We start from the raw sequence: 22,509 nt of genomic DNA, 5'->3' as shown, positions 1-22,509 counted from the left end.
GCAGGAATGGTGGCACAGAGGGAAAACCGGGGAAAGTGGGGAGAGGACGCAGAAGGCAATACGGGGGAAAGGGGGCACAGAAGGCAAAAAGGGGGGAAAGGGGATACAAAAGGGCACTGCAGATGTCAAATGGGGAGTACAAAATACAGAAACAAAATCCAAAGGCAACAAGTGAAACCAGGGAAACAGAAGGAACCCGGGGAAAAAAACGGGAGAAGGTCACAGAGGCAATACGGGGAAGGGGGCACAGAAGGGCACAGCAGATGTCAGGTGGGGAGTACAAAATACAAAAAACAAAATCCAAGGCAACAAGTGAAATACGAGGTGCAAGACCAGAGGAGACTCACGCACCAACAGGCAGCGGCAGGGGCAAGGCGACAGCAGATTGCGGGGGCAGCGTCACAGGAGGACCGTGTGGCGGCTGGGGGGCGACCTACCTGAGGACAGGGTCAAAGGTACCCTATGTGCATGGATTCATACATAGCTCTTCTTGTCCACGACACATATGATCTGTGCTCATTTCTTTTGTACTTAGAACAAATATCCTGTAGGCGCTGCACCTTGTATCAAGTCCATATTCATGACTTGTTATAGCCCATGCACCCACAGAAGCAACTTTAGGACCTTTCACTAGAGGAAGTCTGGACACCCATTCTACACTGGTCCCCCATATAGTCTTTCCAGCTCAACATCTGTCCTTTATTTCTCTTCAGAGCGTTGTCAGAGAGAGTTCTGCTCATTTCTTCATCATCTCTGCCCAGTCTGTCAGACCCTCGGCGCTCTCTCGTCCTTCCTTATCTTCCTTATTCGGGTTTCTTCGGCCAGGGTCCATTCCAGCATGGATTGTTCCCATGCAGTTGTTGTGGGGCTCTTAGGGCACCCTCTGTGCATCACTATGCAGCATTTCTCCAGCAGGAGCCCCAGTGCTGCAAATCTGTGCTGTGCCTTTTTTGGATGTGAGTATAATACCTAGCAGGCAGTGTCTGATTGCACCTGCATAATAATGCTTGTCATCAGTCGAAGTCTTGCCTCAACTTCTAACCAATATTCTGATACTGTTCCCCTGAAATGTAGCTTCTCTGTCTCAGGTAAGGCAATGATATGCTAGGGTATAACTTTTGTAACCTGGAGGGAGTCAAGTAAGTACCATATATATACTTGAAATTCACCCATTTGAATCTAGTGTTGCTAGTAATGCCTTGTGTTCTTCTGCACAGCTCCCCCCCCCACTTTGTGTCCATCAAGAGTTCTTGTAAATCATTATCCTGTGACTGTCTCACTTCTAACAGGAGTTGTCTTCTATCATTGTTCGGAGCCTTGGCCATCACCACTGTCTTAACCCTTGGAGCAACCTCTTTTGGCCCCAGGAACTGGGCGCTGAGCCAGTCCCGGCCAGGGTTGTGAAGAGCCTGGGAATTAAATTAGATGCTGACCTGTCCATGACCCAACAGGTGTCCGCAGTAGTGGGAACTTGCGCCGGCCTGAGACAGCTTCGTAAGCTCGCTTTCCTCTTCAGCTTCTCCACTCTCAGACTGATTGTGTCTGCAATGATAATTTCTCGCCTTGACAATGGAAATGCCTTACATATTGACCTTCTGGAGAAATTACTTGCCAGACTTCAGGTTACCATGAACAATGCTGCCCGGTTGATATTCAAACTGCCCAGAGGAGCCCATGCCACCCCTCTTCTCCAACACCTGCACTTGCTCCCAGTAAAGCAGAGAACTAAGTTTAAGGGTCTCTGCATTACGCATAAGGACATTTATGGCCAAGCCCCCATGTACGTTAAACATCGCCTCGCACTTTACACTCCGAATCGGGTGCTCCGGTCCTCAGAGACCTGCTTACTGACTTGCCATCGTTTCAGGCTTGCCTCCAAAGGGGGTAGAGCCTTTCCCATCGCCATCCCCCCTTTGTGGAATAAACTACCAGAGACACTGCGCAAAGAGCGTGCCCTTCTTCCTTTTAGGAAGAAGTTAAAAACGGTTCTTTGCCTAGAGGCCTGGGGCTCTTGTTAATACTAGCCCCACTGCGTCTGTAGGCTAGGCTGTGCCTCTCTCTTTCTGATAGCGCTTAGAGACCTGCTGGTGATAATTGCGCTCTATAAATGAAAATCCAAATACAAATACTTTTGACATCCACTCTCGCTCATCTAGCCATTGGTGGAGCTTAGTTATCAAACTGATTTGAACCCCCATGTCTGTGGTGAGCTGCAAAATGAAGGCCATCGCGGGGGCATTCCTTATACTGTTCCCCTTGCCAGAGCTACTTGACGCACACCAGGGCTGCCCGTGGGTAGGGTTGAGTCCTCCTTGAAGCAGTTCGGCAGTGTCTGCTCACCCACAGATCCCATGAGCATTCCTTTTTCCGAGTTCTCTAATGCCTCACTGCCTTGCTGCGCGTTGCCCCTGTGCAGCTATGTCGCATAGCTCCAGCAGTAGGAGGAAGTCCTCCCTGCTCTCTGTCCAGCTTTGGGTCATCTAAATGCTTATTTTCCCAGCCCCACCAGTGATGCCAGGAGGCCCTCCAGTTATTTAAAAGTTGGTTTGGAATTGAGCTCATGGGGTTTGGGGGTTTATGTGGACAGTTTGGGAGAACCACTATTTTGCAATCACTGCTCTCCCCATTTTCGAAACTGAGAGTGTGATCTAGAATTGACCCGAGGCTCTCAGACTCTGCCATACCCTCCCCGTAGTATAGACATGTTGTAACTCTGCCGAGTGTGTCCTCTGGATCACCATATATTGAAACTCGCCCGTTTCCTTTGTAAGCGCGTCACTGTGAGCTCCATCAGAGTGTTCGCGGTCAGATTTGCCAGGGGGTACACGACAATTTTGTTCGTTAATGTGCAGGCTATGGGCACCTGCAGAGGTGTGTAGTTATTGTGAATGCAGGGGGACTGAGAGCCGTGGTTGGTTCAAATATGGTTCTGTAGTATCAGAATCAGTTTTTAATTTGAGCCGATAGTTCTCATAAATTTCTCTCGAACCCCAACCTTCAAGGCCTCCCATTCATTTGCTCTTTTGTCTGTTGCCCCCCTGTTGCTTTCTAGGTAAGTTTCTAAGGTTGAAGTCAACAAAAGGGGGGCACTGTTCCAAAGTGAGTGATGCAGGAGGTCAGACACTCACTCCAAGGAAGAGAAAAGGCAGGGGGAGAGGAAAAAAGGGGAGAAGAAGTGCTAGGTCTCGGACTCAGTGCAACGAGTGAGGGGAGGTTTGAGAAAAGACAAATCTTGTCTCTTGTTGCCCTCACACACCCAAAATTGATTTATATATTTATTTTATTTTAACCTTTCTAAAGCGCATGGTTACGCCATCTGGCGTGTCCCCGCGCTAAGCAGACTCACCACTAGGACCTACTTTGAGCACTTCAGCTATAATTTACCAACTAATGCAGTCTTATGATTCTCCTATACTTTAGTATGCGGAGGAAAATAGCCAGGTTTTTAGCTTCTTCCTAAATTGACCTTCACATGGTTCCATCCTTATGGTTTCTGGGAGCCCATTCCAGTATTTTGCTGCAAAGTAGCTGAAGGACCGAGCACCCATTCTCGAACTCCGAATTCTTGGAACTTTCACTAGCGACCTACCTTCTGATCGTAAACTGCGCCCTGGGACATATTGGGAAATTAGGGGGTGCAGGTAGCAGGGTCCTTTTTTTGCAAGTATTTTGTGGCAATAGCACATAGACTTAAAAAGGACCCTTTCTTCCACCGGCAGCCATTGCAGCTCTTTCAGAGCTCTCCTTGTGGATGCTCTTCTAGGGAGATTCAATATAAGCTGTGTAGCTGCACTCTGCACCACCTGTAATTTGGCTAGCCCCATTTTGGGCGCTCCCAAATACAGTTCATCACCATAGTCCAATTGTGATGTTACCAAAGCATGCACTATGGTTTTCCTTGCATTTAGTGGTAGGAGGTCCAAAATTTTCCTCAGGATTTTAAGGATCCCAAAGCATTTGCCCACTACCCTTCGAATCTGAACCTCGAAGGACAGTTTAAACAAACATGACTCCCAAATTGTTTACGTCCGATGTCGGCGTCAGGACTTGTACCAAAGTTTCTGGCCAACATGCAGAAGACCATAAACTTGGTGCATTGCCTACTAGCATCACCTCTGTTTTATTACTATTCAATTTAAGGCAATAATCTGACATACATCCTGCTACCTCTTCTAGGCACCTGATGAAATTAGGTGCTTTCATTTTATTGTTTCCAGATAATGTCACAATTAACTGAGTATTATCAGCGCATGATACGATGGTGACTTGATGCTTTTCCACTAATTCTGCCAGCGGTCCCACATATAGGTTGAATAGTGTGGGACTCAGAATTGACCCTTGAGGGACTCCCTGAGGCAACATGATACTCTTAGAAAGTTGTGACTGCTGTAACACTTGGAAACTTCATTGCGATAGGAAGGATGTCATCCATTGTAGTACGGTACCCTCTATGCCGCATTCCTCTAGTCTCTGCAGAAGCAGCCCATGTGAGACGGTATCGAACACCGCACTTAGATCCAGTAGGATCATAGCTGTTGTCTGGCCCTTGTCCGCACAGCATCTCATTGTGTCAGTAGCCAGGAGCAGAGCAGATTCTGTCGAGTGAGCTGTTCTGAAGCCAGACTGAGAGGGATGTGATAGATCATTTACCTGAATATGATTAGTTAGCTGTTTATTAGCTATTTTTTCTGCAATCTTAGCCACAAATGGTAACAGCAAGATTGGACGCTAATTTTCTAAGACTGCTGAATCTATTGACGTTTTTTTTTCAGTGCGCATACTATTGCTTGTTTCCAGCTGCTGGGGACTTCTCCCTTCTGGAAGGATATGTTAATAAGCTCATGAATGTGGCCATAATGTGATCTGCCCCCATCGAGAGTTGTTCTGGGCGGGCCGGATCTCGGGGGAAGCCATATTTAATTCCTTTGCAATTATTTTTAGTTCCTCTAGTTCGGGCATTTTAAATTCATTAAACCTGTCCCCTGTACAGGATGTCAGGCTTCATCATTGGGCAGTTGCTCCTCGTCGGGCCGGTGGTGCAATGCCCTACGGGTCCCCCGAAGGGTCACTTTTGTGAGAACTTCCGTTGGGTGCATGTGGGTGTGTGGATAGAGTCCTGGGTATAGAGTCATTTCGTGCATGCAGTGAGTTTAAACTGCCTAAGGGTTACCAGAAGAAATTTTAATGTACCTTTGACAGAGTAAAAAACCTGTAGGATCAGAGTTACCAACAAAAGCGCAATGTGCCCAGGTAACTTATAAGGTCGACATGTTTCATGCCTATTTTGGTCCAAAAGATCCCTGGTGTTTCATCAGGACCAGAATTAAAGGTGGAAGTGGTGTTGTGCACGAAAGTGAATAAAAATATTATTAGAGGGGTACCATTAGCCCTCTAAACGATCAGTGGGGGCCGCTACCTTAAGAACAATAAGTAGCGGTTGCGACTAAATAGTCAGACCTGCCCATTTGATCGTGACCTAAGGGAACCCTAACAGTGCTCTATAAGCTAGAGGCGTAGGTTGCCAGCACCTTGTTGGGGGTTTGAATTGGGTGTCGGCTCAAGAAACCTGCCCTGTCCTGACGCCTGCTTGAAGTTTCTAAGGTTACCTATATATCTGAATCCACCTGGGCTTCTTGGTTTTATTGCCTAGAGCACTATTGGCCTCCATTATATTTTTGTCATACGTGGCTGGTGCGGAATTGGGTTAGATATTGTAGTCTGTATTATTGTGCTAAAGTCTTGTGAAGCTAAAATATGGTCCAGCCTTCTGTGTGTATTATGCATCACTAAGTGGCCTGAGTATTATCTCTGAGTTGGGTGCAGCGCTCTCCAGATGCCAATGTAGCCTGCCTTATCCATGACTTTGGATAGAGCTACGGCAATTGCCAGTTTCGTGCAAAGCTTTGCAGGGTGCTTTTCCATGTTCGAGCACAATATACAGTTAGCCGCCTCGTAGTAGTGGTGTGTCATTGTAGGGAAGGGTGAAGTCTAGTAACGTCCTGTGGTAGACTATGTCACCTGGACTTGGGGCATATGAATTTAAGAGGCACATTTCTATGCTGCAGAGGAGACCATGAGCCAGTAGGTATCTGACCTCTGTGTCAGACACAGGAAGTGACCCACCAATGGGAGCCAAATCGACACCCCCTTGCATAAGCAGAATATGTTAAGGAGAACAGCTGGCCTCTGCATTTCATCCAGATTTTAGTCGTTTCTATGTCCACCAATTATGCCCGCAACAACTAGGCATCAATTTTTTTAAAAGCCCCATGTTTGTCGACCTACACTCAAAGTGCACTTATCATGTCAGGAGTGAACTCTTACTCAAAAGGGTGTAGAGCCAGGGGAGGCACCTCTTGGGGATCAGGGAGGCACTCTTGCAGAGGCCAGCAGGGTTTAGGCAGTTCCAATTGAAAGGCCAGACAAGCGGGTCAGCTGGGCAAATGCAGGGAGGCCCCCGAAGCTTGGTATGTCCCTTTAGCTCAGAACAGGTGGTCAGTCAGCTGACCCTCAGAGTCACTCAGCCTGGGATGAAGTAAGCAGGTCCAGTTTTCCTTCCCACAGCAAGCAGGGCAGACTTCCAGCAACAGTCCTTCTTCTGTAGTATCCACAGGCCCAGGAGTGTAATGAAGAGTGAGTCTGAGGGTCCCCTATTAATACCAGGCGGCCACTTTGAAGTGGAAGAAACTTTTCACGTATCCCCCCCCCCCCCAACAGATGTGTCTGGAATTTCCTGCCTCTCTGCCCTGGTTCCAGTCTGTCTGGGTGCACAATAGGCTAGTGTGAAGTTCTTTGTGTGTGACCTGGGCCAGTGCCTTTGAAGTACAAGTGTGGTAGCTGACAGCTCTGCAACACCTATTAAGCCAGGATGGCCTTTCCTTCCAGCACCCAGACCTCCCATTGTGATACTGACTGGGGAAAAATACTCAAAGGCTGACTGCCACCTCCACCTAGTCATTAGACCCAGGAGCAGATTGCAGATACCAAATGGTTAGGACAAGAAAATGCCAGGTTTCTAGTAAAAAGAACAACTGATGGGCAGAATCCAGAACAATGTCATACATTCACCCCAGTACAGAGATCTGGGCCTAAATCCCATCTTTTTTTGCTCCCTATACCATCCCAGTTTGAACCCAGCCATATGCAAATCTGTCTTGACCCTGCGCCCAGTGGGAACAGTCCAGCACAAACTGCCATTCAACATCTTTCCTGGACTGGAAAAAAGCATCCTACGACCGGTTTTGGGGTTTCACTACTCATCAGCCAGGATAGCCTGACTCCAGTGGCATGGAGAGCACGGGACCTATGTTTAGGCATACCCGTTCCACTTGGGGTGACAAATGCAAAAAGAACAATTGATGGAATGCAGAACAATGTCAAACATTCACCCCAGTACAGACATCTGAGCCTAAATCCATAGTTTTCTGCTCCTCATGCCATTCCAGTTTGAACCCAGCCATATGCAAATCAGTCTTGACCCTGCGCCCAGTGGGAACAGTCCAGCACAAACTGCCATTCAACATCTTTCCTGGACTGGAAATAAGCATCCTACGACCGGTTTTGGGGTTTCAATACTCATCAGCCAGGATAGCCTGACTCCAGTGGCATGGAGAGCACGGGACCTATGTTTAGGCATACCCGTTCCACTTGGGGTGACAAATGCAAAAAGAACAATTGATGGAATGCAGAACAATGTCAAACATTCACCCCAGTACAGACATCTGAGCCTAAATCCATAGTTTTCTGCTCCTCATGCCATTCCAGTTTGAACCCAGCCATATGCAAATCAGTCTTGACCCTGAGCCCAATGGGAACAGTCCAGCCCAGCCTGCCAGGCCAGGTCCTTCCTGTACAAGCATCCTAGGACCGGTTTCGGGGTATCACCCCTAATCAACCAGGAAAGTGGCATTTTCAGAATTGCGACTTAAAATCTGAGGTTACCTTTAAGGAGGGTTTACAAATCCAATTCCCAAGACATAAAACTTGACATTCCTGCCTGCTCTCACAGAAAATGTGTCACCTAAAATTTAATAAGGTAATCCAAATTTATCCTATGGAAGAGGTAGGCGTTGCAGTAATTTTTCACAACCAGGACTTGTAAAACCTAAAAGTACTTGTCCAACTTTTTAAATACACTGCACCCTGCCTATGGGCTGTTTAGGGACTACCCTAGGGTTGACGTATGTGTATTAAAAAGGAAGGTTTAGGCCTGGCAAAAGGTTTATTTTTCTGGGCCGAAATGGCAGTATAAAACTGCACACACAAGCCACAATGGCAGGCCTGAGACATTTTTAGAAAGGTTACTTAAGTGGGTAGCACAATGAGTGCTTTAGGGACACTAGTATGTTAGTTGGGTGTAAGCCAATTTCACCATGTTTATAGGAGAGAGCACAAGCTCTTTAGCACTGATTAACAGTGGTAAAGTGTGCTGAGTCCTAAAAGCCATTATATACAGGTTCAGACCACAGGAGGGTTGAAGGCAAAAAGCTCAGGAGTGACCCTGTGGAGAGGGCAAGTCCAACACTGACCTGCCTCTGCGATGTCTTCCATCCATTCAGACATTGTCGCCGGCCCGGTTCCGCTATCCATTCAAGCAATTCCAGTATAACTTCAGAAGTGAAATGAAGTCTGATTTCCCATTGTATATGATCCTCGGTTTAGCAGGGAAAAAAGCATATACTTCACGTATGTGGCTTTGAGTTTAACTTTTATTCCCACAAAAGAATCACAGAGCTTTTGGATCAGGGAATATTTTTATGATTTGCGCTTCATACTCTCTGTTCCCCTTGTTTCTGATCATTCACAATATATCAGTTTTGTGATAAATGAGGACTTTTTTGCAAAGATATCTCTTGAGGATGACCTCAGTAATGAGAGGAAGGTCAGGGGCTTGTCGGCCCTTTGGATCACGAACAATGGTAAAAGCCTGGTTGGTTGCAAGGAGTTCTTTATAAATTGCTCCATAAAGAGCTCAGAGTTCCCCTGTTTGTCCTCTTGGGGAACACCATAATTAGGAGATTACTTTGCCACGATTTACCCTCAACATCTTCAAGTGTATCCTCCATGAGGGGGAGTGGTCTGAGACAGAGTGGAGTTTGGATCTTCGTATAGCAATCTCTGCCCTCAAGGAATGCTATGTTTTCTCTGTTTCATGCAATCTTTTATTTAGCTTGAGACGGTCAGCTCTCAAGAGGCCACTTCAACAGCTACAGTGTTTATTTTATTCACATGTCAAACTTGATTGTTCTATAGCTGCTAGAATTTGATTTCCCATTGGGTCCAAGGGCGTCCATGGGTCTTGGCCCACTTTGTTATTCCCAGTCACTTTATCTTCTTTAGAGCTGGTAGCATACTGATCAATTCATGGTATTAAGTTGGCCTTGGCGGCTTGTCTCTTCCCATGTTTGCATAGGCTAGGCTCTTTTTGGGATGTTCTTTGGGGGTTGTAATCCCTCCGTTCTCCAGTCACTTCAGAGGTCCTTCATATGTTGTATAAGTTATATCAAGTGCATCCTGGTCAACACCCGCTCCTTCCACAGACACGCCGTCGAACTCTGGAACCTGCTCGACGCAACATCACCAGACGTTGCCTTCCTCACGGAAACCTGGATGAACGCCTCCTCAGCGCCCGACATCGCCATAGCCATCCCAGACGGATACAAGATCACCCGGAGGGATCGCGTCAACCAGACCGGAGGAGGCATCGCCATCATCCACAGAAACACCATCCGCATCACGACCAACTCCGACGACACCCTCACCGCCGCCGAGCACCTTCACTTCCAGATACACACCAACCCCAAGACCACCCTTGGAGGCACACTCGTCTACAGACCACCGGGACCACAAACACAATTCAGCAAAGCCATCGCAGACTTCATCAGCCCGCACGCCCTCACCTCCTCAGACTACATCCTCCTAGGGAACCTCAACTTCCACCTGGAGAACAACAATGACAGCATCACCACCACCCTGCTGGACAACCTCGCCAACCTCGGACTCAAGCAACTGGTGAACACCCCCACCCACTACGCCGGCCACATGCTTGACCCCGTCTTCTCCTCCAGCAAGCACATCTCCTTCAGCCACTCCACCGGACTTCATTGGACTGATCACAGCTGCGTCCACTTCAACTTCAGGAGAACCACGACCCACCACCACCCGCAACAGGTTCCCCGCAGGAGCTGGAGCAAGATCCCCACCGACCAGCTCACCACCTCCCTCTGCCAGAACCCTCCCGCCAACACAACGGACCCCAACGAAGTAGCCCGCAACTTCACACAGTGGCTCACCAACTGTGCCGATGACCTCGCACCTCTGAAGAACCCACCCAGCAGACCCTGCAGCAAGAAAGCCTCGTGGTTCACCAACGAACTCAAAACCTCCAAGAAAAACTGCAGAACCCTCGAAAAAGCCTGGCGCCACGACCAGACCACAGGAAACATGACAGCCCTCAAGAACGCCACCCGCATACACCACCAGCTGAGCCACCAAAAGGACAACATTCAAAGAACGACTAGACAACAACACCTACAACTGCAAGGAACTCTTCAGCATCGTCAAAGAGCTCTCCAACCCCAGCACCGGAAACAACGACATCACCCCCTCGCAAGACCTCTGCGACTCACTCGCCTCATTCTTCCACCGCAAGATCGCCGACATACACAACAGCTTCAGCGCACAGACCACGCACCCAACCACCGAACCAACGCCCCCCACCACCACCCTCTGCAACTGGACCCCGGTCAGCACAGAAGACACCACCCGCACGATGAACACCATCCACTCCGGATCCCCAACCGACCCCTGCCCCCACCACGTCTTCAACAAGGCCGACTCCATCATCGCACCCCAACTCCGGGACATCATCAACATCTCCTTCACCACCGCCACCTTCCCGGAGAGCTGGAAGCATGCCGAGCTCAGCGCCCTCCTGAAGAAACCGACAGCAGACCCCACCGACCTCAAGAACTTCCGCCCCATCTCGCTCCTCCCTTTTCCTGCCAAAATCATCGAGAAGACCGTCAACAAACAGCTCGCCGCCTTCCTCGAGACGAACGGATCCCTCGACCCCTCACAGTCCGGTTTCCGAGCCAACCACAGCACCGAGACCGCCCTCATCGCAGCCACCGACGACATCAGATCCATGCTCGACAATAGGGAAACAGCTGCCCTCATCCTCCTGGACCTCTCTGCAGCGTTCGACACAGTTTGCCACTGCACACTAATACAGCGCCTCAGCAACACCGGAATCCAAGAGAAGGCACTGGAGTGGATCATCTCGTTCCTCGCCGGAAGAACCCAGAGAGTCCGCCTCCACCCGTTCCGATCCGCAGCCACCAAAGTCATCTGCGGCGTACCTCAAGGATCCTCGCTTAGCCCACCCTCTTCAACGTCTACATGAGCCCCCTCGCAGCCATCGCACGCCAACAAAACCTTAACATCATTTCCTATGCCGACGACACCCAGCTGATCCTCTCCCTCACCAACGACTCCGCCACCGCCAGAGCCAACCTACACGAAGGAATGAAAGACGTCGCCGAGTGGATGAAGAACAGCCACCTGAAACTGAACTCAGACAAGACGGAAGTCCTCATCCTGGGATCATCCCCCTCCGCCTGGGACGACTCCTGGTGGCCCCCTGCCCTGGGCACCACCTCCAAGCCAACGGACCACGCACGAAACCTGGGCTTCATCCTGGACTCCTCCCTCTCGATGACCAAACAATTCAACGCCGTCTCCTCATCGTGCTTCAACACCCTGCGCATGCTCCGAAAGATCTTTCAATGGATCCCCACCAAACCAGGAAGACGGTCACCCAGGCCCTCGTCACCAGCCGACTGGACTACGGGAACACCCACTACGCTGGAAACACAGCCAAACTACAGAAAAGACTCCAGCACATACAGAACGCCCCTGCACGACTCGTCCTGGACATCCCCCGCCACAACCACATCTCCGCCCACCTGAGAGACCTGCACTGGCTCCCCGTCAGCAAGAGGATCATGTTCAGGCTCCTCACCCACGCACACACGGCTCTCCACGACCTGGGCCCCAAGTACCTCAACAACCGCCTCACTTTCTACACGCCCACCCGCCAGCTGCGATCGACCAGCCTCGCCCTCGCCACCGTACCACGCATTCGCAGAGCCACCGCCGGAGGAAGATCCTTCTCCTACCTGGCGGCCAAGACATGGAACTCCCTCCCCATCCACCTACGGCTGACCCAGGACCATCTCTCCTTCAGGAAGCAACTCAAGACCTGGCTTTTCGAGCAGTAACGGACCCCTCCCCCCCAGCGCCTTGAGACCCTAGCGGGTGAGTAGCGGGCTATATAAATCTGTTTGTTTGATTGATTGATTGATCATTGAGTATGGGTACAGCCAGGGTTCATCATCGTTGGCGTTTGCCGTTGATTGATTGATTGATTGTGGGTTTCTAAAGTGCTAGAATCGACTCCCGAAGGAGTATCTCTGAGCTGTAGACCGCTGGGGAACCCGTCCTGGCTTTCCCTGTGAGATTGTCCCTACTGGTTATCTCCAAGGTGAAACCAGGCATCCCCGGCGTATGTGGGGGGCCGTTGTGGAGATGAGGCAAGCTAATGCCCAGAGTTGCCGAGTGTGATCCCTAGTTCGAGTAGGCACCGAGGCGAGAATTATTGAGTCCGTTGACCCTGGTCCAAGACCCTGGCGCGTTGGGAATTGAACCCTGGTCCCAGGCCGTCCTCTGCTCCCGGTTCTGCCGCCTCTAACCAGTGAGCCACACCACTCCGTTACCTATTGTGTTTTAATTTATAGTGGGCAGATGTAAGAGTCACAGATCTTGTTCATGCACTAAACTCCCTTCTTGGTTACACAATAGGGGACCCACAGCGCTGCACAGGAGCGACCACTGCGCCCTTGGCCTGGTCGCTCCCACACCCCCCGCCTGCTCCTCCTACCTGCTGCCTGTGCCTCGTTCTACACGTGGCCCCAGCCGCCACAGGACCGCCGCTGAACCACCCCAGCCGCCGCAGGGCCATCCCAGCGCCGCCCCAGCCACCGCAGGGCTGCCGGCGAGCCCCCAGGTTTTCCCGCCGGATCACTACGAGACCCCGCCCCCCCGCACGCCGATTGGCTACCGCGATCCCCGCCTCCCCGCACACCCTCCCTCCCGGCTCCCCCCTTATGACGCCCCCAGAGCGACCGTGCAGCGGACGCGCGCAGCGGGAGCACCGAATGAGCGCCGAAGGTGCGCCAAAGGTAAGCCCGTCTACGCCCGTCCGTGCCTGGACCGTGCCCAGTGCCAGGACCCCTGGCCCCCGCAGACCCCAGCCCACCCGCCGGACGTACGACGCCGCCACCCTCAACGCACTCAACGCCGGCCGAACCCCTGGATGCTACCGAGCCACTCCGAGACGCACCCACGGACCCTTCATCTGCCAGGCCTGCAAGTTCTCCTGCACCCGGACCTGCACGGCACCAGCACCCACCAAGCCGAACTCCAGCAGCAGCCACCTGAAGTGCATCCTGCTCAACACCCGCTCCGTCCACAGACACGCCGTCGAGCTTTGGAACCTGCTTGACACCACAGCCCCAGACGTCGCCTTCCTCACGGAAACCTGGATGAACGCCTCCTCAGCACCCGACATCGCCATCGCCATCCCGGACGGCTACAAGATCATCCGGAGAGACCGCGTCAACCAGACAGGAGGGGGCATCGCCATCATTCACAGGAACACCATCCGCATCACGACCAACACCAACGACACCATCGCACCCGCCGAACACCTGCACTTCCAGATCCACGTCAACCCCAAGACCACTCTCAGAGGCACCCTCATTTACAGACCCCCGGGACCACGCACACAATTCAGCGAGGACATCGCCGACTTCATCAGCCCGCTCGCCCTCCCCTCAACCGACTACATCCTCCTCGGGGACCTCAACTTCCACCTGGAGAACAACGACGACCGCAACACCACCACCGTGCTGGAAAACCTCGCAAACCTGGGACTCAAGCAACTGGTGACCACCCTCACCCACCTCGCCGGACACACACTCGACGCCGTCTTCTCATCCAGCAAAGACATCGCCTTCAGCCACCCCACAGGACTCCACTGGACGGACCACAGCTGCGTCCACTTCACCTTCAGAAGAACGACGACCCACCACCACCAGCAACAGGTTGCCCGAAGAAGCTGGAACAAGATCACAGCCGACCAGCTCACCGCCTCCCTGAGTCAGCACCCTCCCGCCAGCTCAGCGAACCCCAGCAAAGCCGACAACCTCACGAAGTGGATCAGAAACTGCGCGGACGAACTCGCCCCTCTGAGGACCCCGCCCAGCAGACCCGGCAGCAGGAAAGCCCCATGGTTCACCGACGAACTCAAGAGCTCCAAGAAGAACTGCCGAGCCCTCGAGAAAGTCTGGAGAAGGGAACCTACACCGGACAACATGACCACCGTCAAGCTTGCCACCCGGAAGCACCACCAACTGATCCGCGCCACCAAGAAAACTGCATTCAAGGACCGACTGGACAACAACGCACACAACTGCAAGGAACTCTTCAACATCGTGAAAGAGCTCTCCAACCCCAACGCCGGTAACAACGACATCACCCCATCGCAAGACCTCTGCAACTCCCTCGCCTCCTACTTCCACAACAAGATCGCGGACATACACAACAGCTTCAGTAGTCAACCATCGCACACAACGACCGCAGCAACGCCACCCACCACCACCCTCCGCGCCTGGACTCCGATCAGCACCGATGACACCGTCCGCATGATGAACTCCATCCACTCCGGATCTCCGACCGACCCCTGCCCTCACCACGTCTTCAACAAGGCCGACGCTGTCATCGCACCCCACCTGCGGGACATCATCAACACCTCCTTCGACACCGCCACCTTCCCGGAGAGCTGGAAGCACGCCGAACTCAGCACTCTACTTAAGAAACCAACAGCGGACCCCACCGAACTCAAGAACTACCGCCCCATCTCGCTCCTCCCGTTTCCAGCCAAAGTCATCGAGAAGACCGTCAACAAACAGCTGGCCGCCTTCCTCGAGACGAATGGATCCCTCGACCCCTCACAGTCTGGCTTCCGAGCCAACCACAGCACCGAGACCGCCCTGATCGCTGCCACCGATGACATCCGAGCCCTGATGGACAACGGAGAAACAGCGGCCCTCATCCTCCTAGACCTCTCCGCGGCATTCGACACTGTCTGCCACCGCACCCTAGTGCAGCGCCTCAGCAACGTCGGAATTCAGGAGAAGGCACTGGAATGGATCGTCTCCTTCCTCGACGGAAGAACACAGAGAGTCCGCCTACCACCGTACAAGTCAGAGGCCACCGAAGTCATCTGCGGCGTCCCTCAAGGATCCTCGCTGAGCCCCACCCTCTTCAACGTATACATGAGCCCCCTCGCGCCCATCGCACGCCAACACAACCTGAACATCATCTCCTACGCCGATGACACCCAGCTGATCCTCTCACTGACCAACGACCCCGCCGCTTCCAGAGCCAACCTTCACGAAGGGATGAAAGATGTAGCCGAATGGATGACGACCAGCCGCCTGAAACTGAACTCAGACAAGACGGAAGTCCTCATCCTGGGCTCCTCGCCCTCCGCCTGGGACGACTCCTGGTGGCCCCCCGCCCTGGGCACCGCACCCACACCGACAGACCACGCACGCAACCTGGGCTTCATCCTGGACTCCTCCCTCTCCATGACCAGACAAGTCAACGCCGTCTCCTCGTCATGCTTCAACATCCTGCGCATGCTACGAAAGATCTTCCGGTGGATCCCCACCGAGACCAGGAAGACGGTCACCCAGGCCCTCGTCACCAGCCGACTGGACTACGGCAACACCCTCTACGCCGGAACCACCGCCAAGCTCCAGAAGAGACTCCAGCGGATCCAGAACGCCTCAGCCAGACTCATCCTCGACATCCCCCGACGCAGCCACATCTCCGGACATCTGAGAGACCTGCACTGGCTCCCCGTCAACAAGAGAATCACCTTCCGTCTCCTCACCCACGCACACAAAGCCCTACACGACCAAGGCCCGAGCTACCTCAACAACCGCATCAACTTCTACGCTCCCAAACGCCACCTCCGATCAGCCAGTCACGCCCTCGCCGCCGTCCCCCGCATCCGAAGAGCGACAACAGGAGGAAGGTCCTTCTCCCACCTGGCCGCCAAGACCTGGAACTCCCTCCCGACCGACCTGCGCCTGACCCAAGACCACCTCTCCTTCAGGAAGAAGCTCAAGACCTGGCTGTTCGATCAGTAGCGGACCCCCTCCCCCCAGCGCCTTGAGACCCTCCGGGTGAGTAGTGCGCTATATAAATGCCCATGATTGATTGATTGATTGATAGGGCCTGACCTCACAGAGTTGCTCTGTAGTCCTACAACATTTCTCTCACAGTTCATTTTGTTTGGTTCTGTATCTTGTTCTCTTTTCCTCTCTTTTGTTTATTTTTGCTACCTGTGAGTTTTCTCTGCCTGGGCTCCTCCAGCACTGTATCTTTGGTCCTATCTGGCACCTATTGGATCTTTCAATTGTCCCTTCTTCATTCCTCCCATACCATGGTACCCAGGCCTACTCGTGATGCTGGCTTGAGAAGATGTCCGTGGGTCGGGGGTGGAAAGTTGCGGCTGCTGAAGCCTGTATTTCTTATAGGTGTTCAAACCCAAATGTTAGGTCTGCCAAAGCCGATCCACCCCTGGTACAGCTGTGGGTGGCTCTCCTTCCCGATCATAGTGGAGGGTTGGCCCGTATCGCAGAAGATTCTCCACTTTACCTCTGTCGCCCACCACTAGCCAACCTTCTTCGGATCAAGCAGTTTGTTCGGGGCTGGGAGGAATGCCCCTCCAAGAGAATCTGCAGCTTTCCTCTGCCTGTGGTCTGTCTCAGTGTCTCCAGGTCTGTTCACCCCAGTGGTCGTAGTAGACGGGATCGGCAGGGCTACTTTTCAATTTAAATGAATCAGTTACCCTACTATTTTATTTTAAGAATGCGTCCCGGGACGGCTGAAATAGCCGAGGCCTATAGATAAGGCTCGGCCGTTCCTGGCAGTTCGTGAATGGGTTGGTCGGTCAGAGAAGGAAAAGGACTTTGTCTTTTCCTTTTTGCCCAGTGGAAACAAGGATGATGTCCACTGCTCCTGCTCTGCAGCTGGCAGCTGCCCCCCTCTCTCTTTCATCCTCTTCTTCCCTCTCTTTCTGTCTGGCTCACTCCTCCTCACTTGCTGAAAACCTTGCCTTCATGAAATGGCTCTTTCCTCTCCTTTCCTTCATTCGTTCCCCTGTGAAATGTCTTTTTCTAACATTTTTCTATTCCTAAGGACAGCATCGGGACGAAGAGAAAAAAGGTTAAAAATATGAAAAATAACTAAATAAAGCAAGACAGGGGGTCACAAACTGACCAGACTGCTTTTATCCACACCCAAAAACATTAGCGCCACTTTACAGAGTTTGACAGTGAGGCGCTACTTTCGTTTACTCGTCTCTCGCTGCAATACATGGTTGATGCCTGCAGTGGAAAACGCTTATTGGGATCCTTATCAGCTGTTTTCCTTATTTTAGTTTATAAATTGTGTACCTCCACGCTGTGATGAGGGAGTTGGTCTTATTAAACTATACTGCTTACATTTTGTAAGGATATAAGCAATGGACATTGAAACAGGTCCTTTCCCGGTCCTGTAGACATGTCTTCAACTTTTCAGGCAAAGACCCTCAATGATTTCTGAATAATGAGTGGGAAAGCGTTAAGGTAACCATGTTGTCCCTGCTTACATTTCACATGTTTTACTTAATATTGTATTCCCTATGTGTGTTCACTTTTTCCAGGATGTTGTGAATTTTTTTTTAGGCAGCATATTACTCTTGTCTAGTGCATAATTTGAATTTTAGCCACATCCAGGTGTTTATAGCGGGCGCAATTGGTCTGTAGCTGAAGGCAGTGCAAGCTTCTCTCATTGTGGTAGTATAGTGTTGAGTGGGGGAGAGGATGTGGCACTATGGCCAGAGCTGCCGAATGTCAAACTGGGGAACCAAGTTCAGCCTTCATGACTAGTCCACCAGACCACTCTTCTGAGGGAGCACATTCCCATGCTAGACCTTAGAAGTTCCCGCTACATCTTAGAAGCCCTGGTGTCTTAGCAACAGCAGGTGGACACTAATGGTGGCAAGTGTGGGCTAACCTTGAAGGCCTGTCCACCACAAGCCATAATGAAGTTCACCTCCAGTCTTGTGGGCAGGCCTATGAAGCAGCACACCCTAGAGCGACAGTGACTGTCACTAAGGTCACAGGACCCTTGAAGCCAGTCCGCCTCACCCATTGGTAATGCCATTGGCCTTTTTCAGCAGTAGTAGCAGCAACTCACCAGGGATCGGCAATGCAGGATTTGAAGCACACCAAACTAAGGGGCAGATTTACAAGCCCCCTGCGCCACCAGTACGTCACTTTTTGTGACTACTGGTGGCTCAGGGGGCTCCTCCATATTTACAAGGAGATGAAAAGCCACCCTCTGTGACTTTTCCTGTGGGTGTCCCAAGCAACACCCATGGAACAAGACACATCTCCAGATTTACAAGAAATCATAAATATGGAGATGCGTCTGAATGCTGCGGCACCCTAGAGGTGGCGTAGCGAGGCGCAACAAGGAGAAATGTTTTCATTTCTCCTCGTTTTTCCTCTTTCAATGCGTGCTGTTTTCTACAGAAGAAAAAGAGGAAAATGCCTTTTGTGATTGTTTTTGTGCAGGAAGGTGACCCTTCCCGCACAAAAACAATCTCCCCATGACGCAGGCATCCTTGCACCATGGTGCAAGTGTGCTTGCACCAGCGCATGGCTGCAGTTTGTGCGCCAGCGCTGGGGGAAGCACAGAGATGCAACATATTCTTGTAAATATGTCGCATCCCTGTGCTTTGGGAAGTGCCGCAGCGTGGCTCAGCCAAAAGGCTTGCGGTGCCGCGCTGCAGCACTTCCTTGTAGATCTGCCCCTAAGTATGCAAACTTTATGGTTCCTCTGCTTCAGACCAAAGCACTTTTAACTTGTGGTGCCTGCTTTGGGGGCACTGGAATTATGCAGTAATGGAGGACCAAATTATGTCGCAGTGTTGACTAAATTATGCAGAAAAAAAAGGTTACAGTGTAATGTGGTACATTTTCTGATACTTTATTATTTTTACATTTTTACCCATATTAAGAGTCTCTGCACAGATTTTGCCATCTTAGTACCAGTGTAAATTACAAATGCAGCAGTGAGAAAGGTGACCAGTCAATGTATGCAATGGGCCATCCACTTCGCAGCAACACAAGTCACATTTTTTAGTAACTTTTGATCCATTTGAGCTACAATTATTTTGTTAAAATAGTTAGAATATGCAGCAGATGATGTATTATGTGGCAAAAATGGCAGAGCCATAATAATGTGGGAAACAATTGCAAACTAGGATATTTTGCCATTCATGTTCGAACTGCTCTTGTGGGAAAAGGGAGAAGAAGTGCTGATGACAATCTGCATGGCTCGGAAACAAATGGCTTGTGATTTCACTTTTAAGTGTTTTTGGAACATTCTGTGATTGGAAACATATACCACATTGGGAATGCATTTTAATGTCAATAACTTATATTAAACCTTAAATAAACATGTGTATCCTTTGGTTGAATTAAATAACATAAAAGCTGCAACTGGTCAGTGAAATGCTAAACAAATACCTCACCCCACCTCTCCCCCATCAGTAGAGGAGTGCTCGTAAAGGTCGTTTCATCTCTTTATGCCCTCCTGTTATCACTACTGTCCTTATTTTAAAATGATCATTTGTGTCACCATTTGGCCTGTATAATGTACTTTCTTTGAACTGTGAAGTTGCACCCCAATGTCTATAAGCAATTTTATTTTGATTGACTTTATTGCTCTTTGTTTTGTTGGCAGATCCTTCAGCGGCTGAGCTGCATGGCATCATATGGCAAAATGTATGTGGTGGCAAACCTGGGCACCAAGCGGCCGTGCCAGCATCTCGATCCTCATTGCCCACCCGATGGACGATACCAGTTCAATTCAGATGTTGTGTTTAGCGCTAATGGTACCCTGGTGGCCATATACCATAAACAGAACCTGTACTTCGAGGCCGGCTTTGACACGCCACCTGAGGTGGAGCACATTGTCTTCGACACCCCTTTCGCCAGCAGGTTTGGCCTCTTCACCTGCTTTGATATCATGTTTCTGGAGCCGGCTGTGGGCCTTGTGAAGCAGCATCACGTGAGGCATGTGTTGTACCCAACAGCCTGGATGAACCAGCTCCCTCTTCTGTCCGCTCCTCAGATCCAGCGAGGCTTCGCGAGCAGCTTCAATGTCAACGTCCTGGCAGCGAACATTCATGAGACCAGCCTGGGCATGACGGGCAGTGGCATCTACACACCTTCAAAGTCAACCTACTTCTACAACTTGAAGAGTGCAGAAGGGAGGCTGATAGTTGCCCAGGTGCCTGTGGATCCATCTACAGAAAGTCCCATGCAGGGAGAGCTGAAGCCCAAAGCAAGCCAGACCCAAAACCCTGTGTTTGACCTTCCTTTAGACAACTCTGTGTGTGAAGTGGAGGAGCAAAGTGTACACTGTGGAGGGAGGCCAGTGGCCCCCCATAAACCAGCCCCTGCCTTTTTTTCTGAGATGATGTATGACAACTTCACTCTTGTTCCAATAACTGGTGCTGAAGGGGAGCTCCAGGTCTGCGCCAACTCACTATGTTGTCACCTCCGTTACAGGAAGGCAGCTTTGTCTGGAGAGCTGTATGCACTGGGGGTGTTTGATGGCCTCCACACCGTCCACGGCACATACTACCTCCAGGTCTGCGCCCTGGTGAAATGTGGAGAAACCTGTGGGGAGGAGATCACAGAGGCCAGCGGTGTGCTCGATTTCCAGATGTGGGGAAATTTCAGCACCACTTATGTCTTTCCTCTGCTGCTTTTGTCCGACATGGTTCTAGACGTTGCCGATCAGTGGGGGTGTGCGGGCAACAACTGTTACATGCATAAAGACAAGACGAGCTCTGGTCTGGTGACGGCATCATTGTATGGGCGATGGTACGAGAAGGACTGAGTTTTGCATTGAGGTTTGCACTATTTCCACCAGTGGTCAGTCTGCGTTTGAAGTAGACTTTCAAACGACAATGGCTGAAAAGACCAAGCATCTTACTTGGAACTACCAAGGAACCTACTTCCCAGGTAGGTTCGCTAAACGGTGAGGCGAGAGTAGTTAACATCAGAAGAGTGATCCTAAATTCTGTTGCTGAATCTCTTGACAGTCACAATATCTCTACTGATTACTTTTAGGTAAAACTAAGCTGTGTACCTCAACAGCAGCTTTGTTCTCAGATCTTCACCACATCATCCTCAACTACTCACCACATTCCCACCTTGGGGCTTAGCGTTTACTTTCTTTTGATGCATTTCATCTCCATACTTCTTCCAACAAGTCTAGCGTGTTCTCCCTGTGATCCCGAGTCGATCCTCACCCACCCTGCCAATGCGGGCACTTTGTAGATTCAGACATTGGCCGTGTATGTGGCTGAGGGTGTATCCCATCGGAAGACACCCTATAAGGAGAGCAACGGAAAGCCACACATCTAATCCCATTGTGCTTAGAATTCCCAAAACTTTATTGCAACACCGATCAACACCACCTTCCCTTATCCTCTATCTGGGCCAGATGACAAAAACTCTATAAACTACTGTTGGGCCTTTATGCAGCTTCCTAATGGCTGTCCTTTTGAGAGAGTTTCTTACTTCAGGAGAAGACGTTCGTCAACCAAGTGGAATGCAGTTAAAGAACTCAGTAATATCATTTTTCAAACACAAACTCTATTTCAAATGAAAATGGAAAGTTTCTGAAGTGTAGCTTTAAATTTACAGACCAACATCAAAGGCGAGTTTTTGACTGTCTGACACCTGCTGTATTTCTAAGAGGTAGAGTTAAGTGTGGGGTGCAGAGTGTTGATTGTGATTAGAAATGCACATTATTGTATAGAACCATTATCAGTTGCCTTGTTAAGCTTGGAGCAGCACACTTGTTTCTGGTATATGTCTTTGCTTGCCAGGACAGTAGGCAAAGTAAACTAATGTGCAAACAACTGCACAACCTATATTGTGTGCCAATCTGTTTAACCATGCCAACGTTGAAGGGGCGACCAGCAACAATCCACCACAAAATTACACAGCTGAATGAATTGTATAATTTAGAAGACACATTTTATAAAATGGCCTCGACGGGGCAAGCCGTTAGCTGAGAGGACGGCTGTAAATGTGTGGTTCTTGTGTGTACATTGGGTTGTGTGTGGCTGCATTCACACTGTATTTCTGCATCAGCAGTAATGGATCATTAGTGGAAGACATAAGGGACAGGAGATGGTACCACTGGAAGCACTGCTAGAAGCAAAGGGGGATAACCAGTATTGGAAACTACAGTGAGAGCAGTGTGGGGGATGGCCTGAACCACAGAAGAACTGGTCTGAGGTGT

At 50.6% G+C, this 22,509-nt stretch overlaps 1 protein-coding gene across 1 annotated transcript in view; it reads left to right on the top strand.

The window, feature by feature from the left end:
* BTD (biotinidase) overlaps positions 1–22,281 on the top strand; it is a 179,671-nt gene extending 157,390 nt beyond the window's left edge. The window contains exon 4 of the mRNA XM_078664029.1: positions 19,930–22,281. Coding sequence (XP_078520155.1) covers positions 19,930–21,093 — 1,164 coding nt within the window. The 3' untranslated portion in view covers positions 21,094–22,281. The remainder of the gene's footprint in view (positions 1–19,929) is intronic.
* The last annotated feature ends 228 nt before the right edge of the window (positions 22,282–22,509 follow it).

Source organism: Lissotriton helveticus, chromosome 10, assembly GCF_964261635.1.
Source record: "Lissotriton helveticus chromosome 10, aLisHel1.1, whole genome shotgun sequence".
In the NCBI taxonomy this organism is placed as follows: Eukaryota; Metazoa; Chordata; class Amphibia; order Caudata; family Salamandridae; genus Lissotriton; species Lissotriton helveticus.
This window is presented reverse-complemented; position numbering and strand designations above follow the sequence as displayed.